The 12564-nt window shown below is 40.9% G+C and overlaps 1 protein-coding gene across 2 annotated transcripts in view; it reads right to left on the minus strand.

Moving 5' to 3' along the window:
- diaph2 (diaphanous-related formin 2) overlaps positions 1-12564 on the minus strand; it is a 1163737-nt gene that overhangs the window by 699101 nt on the left and 452072 nt on the right. The window contains exon 18 of one of the 2 annotated variants that reach the window (XM_034181862.1): positions 10005-10067. The exons of the other annotated variant lie outside the window; for it this stretch is intronic. Coding sequence (XP_034037753.1) covers positions 10005-10067 — 63 coding nt within the window. The remainder of the gene's footprint in view (positions 1-10004; positions 10068-12564) is intronic. 2 annotated transcript variants of the gene reach the window in all.

Below are 12564 nucleotides of genomic sequence, written 5' to 3' on the forward strand. Positions count from 1 at the left end.
TCTGTTAGAAACATATCGGACCTTTTTATTGTTTTCAAAAACTATATGGATTTGAATCATGTGCGATTACATCAGACAAGCTTGAACCCTCGTGGGCATGCGAGAGTTTTTTCACGCCTGTCGGTTGCGTCATTCGCCTGTGGTCTGGCTTTGAGTGAGGAGTGGTCCACCCCTCCCGTCAGAATCTCTTTGTCTGAGAACTTCCTGAGAGACTGACGCTTTACTTGATCAAAATTTTTTCAAAAACTGTGAGGCACATCGAAGTGGACACCATTCGAGAAATTCAGCTGGTTTTCTGTGAAAATTTTAATGGCTGATGAGAGATTATGGACTGTTGCTGTCGCTTTAAGGACTGACCACGGAGCGGGACGTCGCGACGTGCCCTGAGCCACCGCTGTCTGCCTGTTTCGAGCTGAAAGCTTCCAAATTTAAGTCTCTGTTGACCCAGGACATCGTGAGAGAACAGAGAACTTTCAGAAGAGGTCGGGATCAGCAGTTTATCTGGACATTCCACTGTTAAAGGAGATTTTGTAATGAAAGAAAGTGCGGACAGGTCCGCGCGTCGGGACGCAGCCGGCGCCGCCACAGGAAAAACACCTCTGTTGGAAGCCTTAAGGACAAGTTGGAACATGTCCAGCTGTTAAACAATTTCTCAGATACCCACTCAACTGAAAGCCATCAAAAGCCGCCTGGTTTTTACAAATGGTTATCAACACGGAGGTGTTTTTCCTGTGCCGCCGCACCGCGCCGGCTGCGTCCCGACGCGCAGACCCTTCCGCACGTCTTTCATTCATAAAATCTCCTTTAACAGTGGAATGTCCGGATAAACTGCTGATCCCGACCTCTTCTGAAAGTTCTCTGTTCTCTCACGACGTCCTGGGTCAACAGAGGCTTAAATCTGGAAGCTTTCAGCTCGAAACAGGCAGACAGCGGCAGCTCAGGGCGCGTCGCGATGTCCTGCTCCGTGGGCAGTCCTTAAAGCGACAGCAACAGTCCATAATCTCTCATCAGCCGTTAAAATTTTCACAGAAAACCAGCTGAATTTCTCGAATGGTGTTGACTTCGATGTGCCTCACAGTTTTTGAAAAAATTTTGATCAAGCAAAGCGCCAGTCTCTCAGGAAGTTGTCAGACAAAGAGATTCCGATGGGAGGGGTAGACCACTCGTCACTCAAAGCCAGCCCACAGGTAAATGACGTAACCGACAGGCGTGAAAACTCACGCATGCGCACGAGGGCTCAAGGTTGTCTGATGTAATTGCACGTGATTCAAATCCATGTAGTTTTTGAAAAAAATAAAAAGGTACGTTAGTTTTATCACAGACCTTGTACATTTCCCTCCAAAAGTATTGGAACACTTGGTATTTTTTTTATTTTAATTTGTTTATTTATGCCATTTCAAAAATCAATTTGGAGGTCACTGTATCTGCTACAATTTGCTCGTTTTTACATCATATGTGTAAAATGTGAGCTGGTCATCAAATTTACCAGTTGGACAATCTGCAAATGAGTCAAAAAGCTACTGAAAAGCAACACAAATGTTGCTTCATATGGAGAGTTGTAAACTGGCCAAAAAGCAGGCCTGAAGAGGTGCTTCTATGCATTATACAAATATATGCGACAAATCAGAGAATGACTTTGGATCAATAATAATAATTTAGTGTTTAAGAATGTTGGATACTTGAAAAGTTTTCATCATCAAGTCAGGAGGAAAAAAATCAGACAGGGATGACATTACATCCTGCGTAGCCCTTCAATGCCTGTGCTAACAAACAGTGCATACTGCAAAGAACTGGCAGTTAGTCTGTAATAAAGCCAGTAGAAAAAAATCTCAGCATGGGGGTCAAAAAATGGCACAAATGCAACAATTACAGGCTCCCAAGATGAGATAGGGCTTGATCAGTGGAGTTGATTAGATGCCTAATCTCACCAAAAAAGCTTTTCCACAACAGCTGCACTTCTCATTTCCAAAACTAATTCGCCACTAGGTGCATTTGCCCCAGTCACTTGATTATGTGTCTCCATCGTGATTGGCTTTATATATAAAGAAAGCAGTGATTCATTACATAATGGTTCCAGTGGATTGTTTATAACAACAAAATTACGGTGTTCGGCAAGGAGCTTGTTCTACACACTCCTCGGATCCCTTCAGTGAATCCACATCTCATTATTATTTGTCTGTCAATCTTGAGACATTCATGGCCCATTTTCATTTTTAAGATTAATATGAGATGGAATCAAATTAGCTTCTAAAATAAGTGCTTATTTCCATTTTGAGGGGCCATCTGTGTCTCTCCTCTCTCTCTCTCTCTGTCACTCCTGCTTTCTCCGTCTCACTCTCGCTCTCTCTGCACTATAAAAAAGAGGACACGATGACACCATTTGAATCCGACTGTTATGTCAATACAAACTGTTAACATAACACTGCTGGAATGCTGACACCTGAATTGATACTTACTCAGACAAAGCAACAAGGTGGCTTAACTGAGTCTGTCTCCCTCTGGTGACACATGAAAGAGAAAAGATAGTGGGAGGACTAGGAGATGAAGATGGGGTTGCAGGACATGAGCTAATGCTTCACCTCAGGGGGCTGTGGTGGATTATATGTCTAGAATAAAACCCCTTTGTGGACTTTGCACCCTTTGTTGTACTTTGCACTCAGATTAGGTTCTGTGTAAATACTAAGGTACAGTTGGGCACGACCCAAATGCATTTACATTATGCACTTTAGATCGTCAAGGTAGAGACCTCCATATATTGTAAAATACACATAATGCTAAATGCTTTGTATTTAGTAATTCACATGGTACTTGTTCTAATATGTAGGTTGAAGCTAAACCAAGGTTTTGGTTGAATAGACCAATTTTCAAAGTCAATGTTTTCATTATTACCATGTTCATTCTCATTCTTTCCTTATGAAACAAACTTTGTGAAAAAGTTATTTTTCGTATACGACATTATTGCTGAGTAGAAAATGCAGAGGACTGATTGCTACCAACAGCCCGTTTCTGACACACATGTATCCTACGTAAATATTCCATTCTGATATGAAGTGTGATTAAAAGATGGGCTGACTGACACTTAGAAGTTGATCCATCTCAGCTTAGCAACAAATAAAGAACACATCTACAAATATTATTTCTGAAGATGCTAAAGATTTCCTGAGAGTTTGACACTGTAATGAACTAACTTCACAGGACGTTACACTGTATTTAGACAAACGTGGGGTTTCCAGAGTTTCATACATGGCATGAATACCTCTGTGTCTAGTCCCTCCACTGCGTTATGAAACAAATAACACACTGTGCAGTCCCGCTGACTTCTTAATTAATCTGTTGCCTAAATTAACATGCACCATCCGACAGTAATGGTTATTTGATTTTATTTATTGCTGCTTGCGCCCTATGCGTCCTGTCTTTGTGCCACAGGATAATGTGTAGTCCAAGACAGCGCAACACTCACACAGCACGATGCAATTCTGTTTCATCCCAGTGACATCTTATTTAATATGTCACATTATTTATTAATCAGTGCCATACCACAGAAGACACGCACAAGAGAGGCACTGACATGAACATGATCACGATTATGTGTGAACAAAGCGATGTTTATGTTCTACATATCAAAAGGAATCCTTCAGGTGCTGTGCTGCGTCGGGCCTCAACAGTCATACGGTTTCAGCTTCATCATCGGGAAGTGCCCATGTGCAATCATCACATAGCAGGATGTCAAATTAGGGAAATTAAATCAAACACATCAACCAACAACTGATCTGTTGCTTTAAAAATTAAGTTAGAAACCTTCCATGTATCTGATTTTTTTATGACTAATCTACAAGAAACAACGATATAACATATGGTAATTTACTCCAATTTAAGGGTTCTTAGACATATAAAGTTTTTTTTATATATATTAAGGCCTCCTTCTTATTGTGAAATGTCAGAATGCAAGAACAGTTTCCCTTGTGTTGTACAGTGGATGACTGTGAAAAACACAAAGTGCACAAAAACAAAATAGTCAGTTGTATGGAATTCATTCAGGCACAGAAAGCATGGTGTTGACCAAACCAAGTTATTCTGGTGCATTCCTCTATAAAATCACGTTAATCATTCTATCCAAATAAAGCGATTCAAGCTACTATGTGTTAAAATTAGTTTTGCTTTTTTTTTTTTTACATCAAAATATATACTGAAGGAAATAATAACACAGGAAAGTCAGTATTTTTCCAATATTGTGCAGCTAACTAGTTGCCAACTATTTCAAAACAAATGTTTTGAAACGCTCCAGTTGATTCCACCCTCTGGTGTTGAAGCCTAATGGAACACAAGTAAATAATCTAGGATAACTCTGCTTTTGTATTTCATATTTTATGGCTATAGTCGGTGCAGGCTCTTGATGTGCATGAGCATTTGTACTGCTTGTGATATGACTCAGGCTAAAAAGAAATTTATCACTTAAGTCATGCCAAAAGACATCCAGGTCAGCCATAAATGGAGAGAATGATGGAGCAACTTTGACATATAAGTGACACAGTCTTTTATTCATACAAAACATCACAACAGGACACTGAAGGAGGATTAATAACTTTTCGTGCAAATAGGAAAGGAGCTTTGTTTTGAAAACTGCACTGAAAATGGTGTTGTCTGATTCCCCTGTATGTTTCACTATAATTCCCTTTATTATATTCTTCAATGTTATGGAGTGAATGTCTTTTTTTTTAAACATTTTTAAGCATGTCATGTGTTTGTTTCTGGGCAATAAAATAATACATTGAATTAAATTTGGTTCTAATACAGTGAATAAGATTTATTTTCTTCTCAAACACAGAGTCACCTCCACCTGTGATCACCAGCATTTGTCTGTATTGGTAGGCCTTTCATCAACTAGAACTTAGCTTACTATTTTCCACTAGTCGCAAAGCAAGGCACACCACAACTAAAGCAGTGGTCGACCTTACACCCAGTGCCTACATGCTTTAAATCTCAAGCATATTTAGGCTCATCTGTGTGCACATGGGTGTTTTGGTCTAAAAATTAGGTCGTTGTGGTCAGGTTTACAAACCACAATAATGACACACACCTCACATAAGTGAGGTACACTCTATAGGTGCACACAGGGATGCTAAATTGCACACCATACTACCAAGAAAGTGAACTGAAAGCAAAAATTATCAACTATGAGTACAAATAAATGTAAAAATACAAAACAAATACAAAACAGGTAACACATGCATGACAGCACCCTGATATTGGTGTGTGACTGTGTTTGTATGAATGGGTGAATGTGAGGCAAAATTGTAACGCACTGAGCGTCTGATTCAGATGGAAAAGTACTACGTAAATGCAGTCCATTTACCATTTAACACTCTGATTGGTTTATTTCATGTTATGCCCAAAACACACTCATGACTAATAGGTCAGTGCAGTCTCGTTTGGGGGAGTGCGCTAAAAGGGTAAAATATGACGCATATGATGCAATTTCTCTACTTCCGGGGTATAAACCACTGCATTTTCAATTGGGTTTTGGGCAAATTACATCCAAACAAAGTGAAAATGCAAGAAACAGTAACAATGCGGTGGGAAAGTGGACATGTGTTGCGGTTTGTTTATGATCCGAAGCACAAATGTGTTGAAGCAGGTTTGCAGGCGAGAGAACGGAGTTACTCTGGTTAGCTGTGTAGGCTAACACTTACCGACATGACATCTCTCACCTTCTCGCCTTTTCCTATCCACTGGGAACCAAAAAAAAAAAAAAAAAAAACTTTTTCACGACTGCTTCAGTGATTGAAGCCAAAAACAAAACGTACACCATATCTGTGTGAAGTGTGTATATACTGTGTATATATTAAATGGAGGTCCCCGTAAGTGGTCACATCCTGCAATATCACGGAGGGGTCAAACGAGACTATGGTCTCCTATTATTTGAATAAACAAACACCTTTGTACAATGTGCACTGCTTTCTGCAGATACAAGGTCTATTAGAAAAGTATCTGACCTTATTATTTTTTTCAAAAATCATATGGATTTGAATCACGTGTGTTTGCGTCAGACAACCTTGAACCCTCGTGCGCATGCGTGAGTTTTTCCACGCCTGTCGGCTGCGTCATTCACCTGTGAGCAGGCTTCGAGTGAGGAGTGGTCCAGCCCCTCGTCGGATTTTCATTGTCAGGAAATGGCGGAATGATTTGGGCTTTTTTTCCATCAGAATTTTTTCAGAAACTGTTAGAGACTGGCAGCTGGAAACCATTAGAAAAATTTATCTGGCTTTCGGTGAAAGTGTTACGGGCTTGGTAGAGAATAAGGAGTATTACTGTCGCTTTAAGAACGGCCCCCAGCGGCTGTGGGGCGCACCGCACTCCAAAGCCGCCATCGACAGGCTGAGCGACCATTTCATTTCTAAACGGATGGCTGTCTGGATCCGTGACCATCGTGTGCCATTTCTCTGGTTATCACAAGAGCTGGACATCAACCATTTTCCGGCAGATTTCACTTTTAACAAGAGATTTTGTCATGGAAAGCCGAGCGGAGGCTTCGTACATCACGATGGATTCGTTCCTGGAGCGAGACAAAACCACCTCCGTTTTGGTCTCACAGGACGGCTTTGAGATGGTGTTCAGACAGCTGTCGATGGTTTTTCCATCGAGTGATTATCCGAGAAATTGTGGATGTGCCTGGACATGCCAGAACATGTCCCGTGAGGCTTTATCACAGCGTTGCTGTGCGCCATGCTGTTGACAGATCAGCTTTGCAGGTTGGAGCCTTGTCATGGACCATTTTCTTCAACTTCCACCAAAGATTTTCAATTGGATTAAAATCCGAACTACAACCCCTGGCAAAAATTATGGAATCACCGGCCTCGGAGGATGTTCATTCAGTTGTTTAATTTTGTAGAAAAAATGCAGATCACAGACATGACAAAACTAAAGTCATTTCAAATGGCAACTTTCTGGCTTTAAGAAACACTATAAGAAATCAGGAAAAAAAAATTGTGGCAGTCAGTAACAGTTACTTTTTTAGACCAAGCAGAGGGAAAAAATATGGAATTGTGAAAAACAAAAGAAAGCTCCAACACATCACTAGTATTTTGTTGCACCACCTCTGGCTTTTAGAACAGCTTGCAGTCTCTGAGGCATGGACTTAATGAGTGACAAACAGTACTTTTCATCAATCTGGCTCCAACTTACTCTGATTGCTGTTGCCAGATCAGCTTTGCAGGTTGGAGCCTTGTCATGGACCATTTTTTTCAACTTCCACCAAAGATTTTCAATTGGATTAAGATATGACTATTTGCAGGCCATGACATTGACCCTATGTGTCTTTTTGCAAGGAATGTTTTCACAGTTTTTGCTCTATCGCAAGATGCATTATCATCTTGAAAAATGATTTCATCATCCCCAAACATCCTTTCAATTGATGGGATAAGAAAAGTGTCCAAAATATCAACGTAAACTTGTGCATTTATTGATGATGTAATGACAGCCATCTCCCCAGTGCCTTTACCTGACATGCAGCCCCATATCATCAATGACTGTGGAAATCTTTATAAATCTCACTGGAACGGCACCAAACAAAAGTTCCAGCATCATCACCTTGCCCAATGCAGATTCGAGATTCATCACTGAATATGACTTTCATCCAATCATCCACAGTCCATGACTGCTTTTCCTTAGCCCATTGTAACCTTGTTTTTTTCTGTTTAGGTGTTAATGATGGCTTTCGTTTAGCTTTTCTGTATGTAAATCCCATTTCCTTTAGGCGGTTTCTTACAGTTCGGTCACAGACGTTGACTAAAGTTTCCTCCCATTCGTTCCTCATTTGTTTTGTTGTGCATTTTCGATTTTTGAGACATATTGCTTTACGTTTTCTGCCTTGACGCTTTGATGTCTTCCTTGGTCTTCCAGTATGTTTGCCTTTAACAACCTTCCCATGTTGTTTGTATTTGGTCCAGAGTTTAGACACAGCTGACTGTGAACAACCAACATCTTTTGCAACATTGTGTGATGATTTACCCTCTTTTAAGAGTTTGATAATCCTCTCCTTTGTTTCAATTGACATCTCTCGTGTTGGAGCCATGATTCATGTCAGTTCACTTGGTGCAACAGCCTTCCAAGGTGTGATCACTCCTTTTTAGATGCAGACTAACGAGCAGATCTGATTTGATGCAGGTCTTAGTTTTGGGGATGAAAATTTACAGGGTGATTCCATAATTTATTCCTCAGAATTGAGTGAGTCCATATTTTTTTCCCTCTGCTTGGTCTAAAAAAGTAACCGTTACTGACTGCCACAATTTTTTTTCTTGATTTCTTATAGTGTTTCTTAAAGCCAGAAAGTTGCCATTTGAAATGACTTTAGTTTTGTGTCATGTCTGATCTGCTTTTTTTCTACAAAATTAAACAACTGAATGAACATCCTCCGAGGCCAGTGATTCCATAATTTTTGCCAGGGGTTTGCAGGCCATGACAATGACCCTATGTGTCTTTTTGCAAGGAATGTTTTCACAGTTTTTGCTCTATGGCAAGATGCATTATCATCTTGAAAAATGATTTCATCATCCCCAAACATCCTTTCAATTGATGGGATAAGAAAAGTGCCCAAAAAATCAATGTAAACTTGTGCATTTATTGATGATGTAATGACAGCCATCTCCCCAGTGCCTTTACCTGACATGCAGCCCCATATCATCAATGACTGTGGAAATTTACATGTTCTCTTCAGGCAGTCATCTTTATAAATCTCATTGGAACGGCACCAAACAAAATTTCCAGCATCATCACCTTGCCCAATGCAGATTCGAGATTCATCACTGAATATGACTTTCATCCAGTCATCCACAGTCCACAACTGCTTTTCCTTAGCCCATTGTAACCTTATTTTTTTCTTTTTAGGTGTTAATGATGGCTTTCGTTTAGCTTTTCTGTATGTAAATCCCATTTCCTTTAGGCGGTTTCTTACAGTTCGGTCACAGACGTTGACTCCAGTTTCCTCCCATTCGTTCCTCATTTGTTTTGTTGTGCATTTTCGATTTTTGAGACATATTGCTTTAAGTTTTCTGTCTTGACACTCTGATGTCTTCCTTGGTCTACCAGTATGTTTGCCTTTAACAACCTTCCCATGTTGTTTGTATTTGGTCCAGAGTTTAGACACAGCTGACTGTGAACAACCAACATCTTTTGCAACATTTCGTGATGATTTACCCTCTTTTAAGAGTTTGATAATCCTCTCCTTTGTTTCAATTGACATCTCTCGTGTTGGAGCCATGATTCATGTCAGTCCACTTGGTGCAACAGCTCTCCAAGTGTGATCACTCCTTTTTAGATGCAGACTAACGAGCAGATTTGACGCAGGTGTTAGTTTTGGGGATGAAAATTTACAGGGTGATTCCATAATTTATTTCTCAGAATTGAGTGAGTCCATATTTTTTCCCCTCTGCTTGGTCTAAAAAAGTAACCGTTACTGACTGCCACAATTTTTTTTCCTGATTTCTTATAGTGTTTTTTAAAGCCAGAAAGTTGCCATTTGAAATTACTTTAGTTTTGTGTCATGTCTGTGATCTGCTTTTTTCTACAAAATTAAACAACTAAATGAACATCCTCCGAGGCCGGTGATTCCATAATTATCGCCAGGGGTTGTAGACCTTGTATTTCACACCATTTAAGTAACAATGTGGAGTTGGACATGCCCAAAATGCACTTTAGATGATAGTTTATCAAAACAGGTCCCATAATCTGAATGAATTCCACAGCCAGTTTATGGTTTCTGGAAATCTGCTCACAATTTGTGAGATTCTGCTAGATAATAAGAGCAATGATGGGACTTGATGATATGCACACTCCTAGCGCCATGTAAATGAACAATATAATGGATAGTATAGTATTGCACATACAAACAGCCCAGACGAAAAGGCTGAAAACGGGGAGGGGGGAGTGGGTGTGTTGTTTTTGATTGACTGATTAAACATACATTCACACAGCATTAACTGGCTAATGCATGCAGAGAAGACACCCACCTTGGCATCAGATTCAGTGATGAGCCTCTGAGCCTCTTTGAGCTTGTATTTTTCAATAGTTAACTGTGCAGATACAACACACATTTACCCCAGATACACACCAGAAGGATACAGGTCACAACACAGACAGAAAGTAACAGAGAGGCACACTGTGGAAGGGGTTAGATAGGCAGAAATAAAAGGAACAGTGGTACAACAAAACAGCTACAGTAGTAACACCGAACCCTGACAAAGACAGAAGGAGGAGAAAGATGGTGTCCCAGCTTACAATCAGTGACAATGGTAACACACAGCTGGATTTCAATTTTGTCTGAATGCACTAGTTGATGTGAACTGAACATTTGCACCTGACAGTGTGTTCAAAAGAACATCAGTGTGCAGCACAAAGTGCATTACTAAAGCACAAGACAGCAATAGATGGTGCAATTCAAACACCACTATTTCACGCACCAACTTTTTTTTTTTTTTTTTTAGTTGACCCTCCCTGCCTTTTTAAACTTAACACTCTATGATGTTTTGATAGGCATTGACATACACTCAACAAAAATATAAATGCAACACTTTTGGTTTTGTTCCCATTTTGTACGAGATTAACTCAAAGATCTAAAACTTTTTCCACATACACAATATCACCATTTCCCTCAAATATTGTTCACAAACCAGTCTAAATCTGTGATAGTGAGCACTTCTCCTTTGCTGAGCTAATCCATCCCACATCACAGGTGTGCCATACCAAGATGCTGATTAGACACCATGATTAGTGCACAGGTGTGCCTTAGACTGTCCACAATAAAAGGCCACTCTGAAAGGTGCAGTTTTGTTTTATTGGGGGGGGGATACCAGTCAGTATCTGGTGTGACCACCATTTGCCTCATGCAGTGCAACACATCTCCTTCGCATAGAGTTGATCAGGTTGTCAATTGTGGCCTGTGGAATGTTGGTCCACTCCTCTTCAATGGCTGTGCGAAGTTGCTGGATATTGGCAGGAACTGGTACACGCTGTCGTATACGCCGGTCCAGAGCATCCCAAACATGCTCAATGGGTGACATGTCCGGTGAGTATGCCGGCCATACAAGAACTGGGACATTTTCAGCTTCCAAGAATTGTGTACAGATCCTTGCAACATGGGGCCGTGCATTATCCTGCTGCAACATGAGGTGATGTTCTTGGATGTATGGCACAACAATGGGCCTCAGGATCTCGTCACGGTATCTCTGTGCATTTAAAATGCACCTGTGTTCTTCGTCCATAACAGATGCCTGCCCATACCATAACCCCACCGCCACCTTGGGCCACTCGATCCACAACGCTGACATCAGAAAACCGCTCACCCACACGATGCCACACACGCTGTCTGCCATCTGCCCTGGACAGTGTGAACCGGGATTCATCCGTGAAGAGAACACCTCTTCAACGTGCCAAACACCAGCGAATGTGAGCATTTGCCCACTCAAGTAGGTTACGACGACGAACTGGAGTCAGGTCGAGACCCCGATGAGGACGACAAGCATGCAGATGAGCTTTCCTGAGATGGTTTCTGACAGTTTGTGCAGAAATTCTTTGGTTATGCAAACTGATTGTTTCAGCAGCTGTCCGAGTGGCTGGTCTCAGACGATCTTGGAGGTGAACATGCTGGATGTGGAGGTCCTGGGCTGGTGTGGTTACACGTGGTTTACGGTTGTGAGGCTGGTTGGATGTACTGCCAAATTCTCTGAAACGCCTTTGGAGACGGCTTATGGTAGAGAAATGAACATTCAATACACGAGCAACAGCTCTGGTTGACATTCCTGCTGTCAGCATGCCAATTGCACGCTCCCTCAAATCTTGCGCCATCTGTGGCATTGTGCTGTGTGATAAAACTGCACCTTTCACAGTGGCCTTTTATTGTGGACAGTCTAAGGCACACCTGTGCACTAATCATGGTGTCTAATCAGCATCTTGGTATGGCACACCTGTGAGGTGGGATGGATTATCTCAGCAAAGGAGAAGTGCTCACTATCACAGATTTAGACTGGTTTGTGAACAATATTTGAGGAAAATGGTGATATTGTGTATGTGGAAAAGGTTTTAGATCTTTGAGTTCATCTCATACAAAATGGGAGCAAAACCAAAAGTGTTGCGTTTATATTTTTGTTGAGTGTAATTCTACCATCTTTGTTTTATGGCTATGACAGACAGAAGTAACTGAAAGCCACCCTGCACAACATGGATTTATTTAACTTTGGTGAGACTCCAAATTGTATGTACCGTATTTTCCGGACTATAAGTCGCACTTTTTTACATGTTTTGGCCGGGGGTGCGACCTATACTCCGGTGCGACTTATAAATGAAAAATATACCGGTAGGATCTCAATTAATTTACTGTAACAAAACAATTTTACGTGACAGAGTTGATCTATGTTTTAAAATGGCCACCGGAAAAGGAAATGCAATGCATCATCAATCAATCAATCAATCAACTTTTTTCTTATATAGCGCCAAATCACAACAAACAGTTGCCCCAAGGCGCTCCACATTGCAAGGCAAGGCCATACAATAATTAATGGGCATCATGGGCAC

The sequence above is a fragment of the Thalassophryne amazonica genome, chromosome 11 (genome assembly GCF_902500255.1).
Source record: "Thalassophryne amazonica chromosome 11, fThaAma1.1, whole genome shotgun sequence".
Classification (NCBI taxonomy): Eukaryota; Metazoa; Chordata; class Actinopteri; order Batrachoidiformes; family Batrachoididae; genus Thalassophryne; species Thalassophryne amazonica.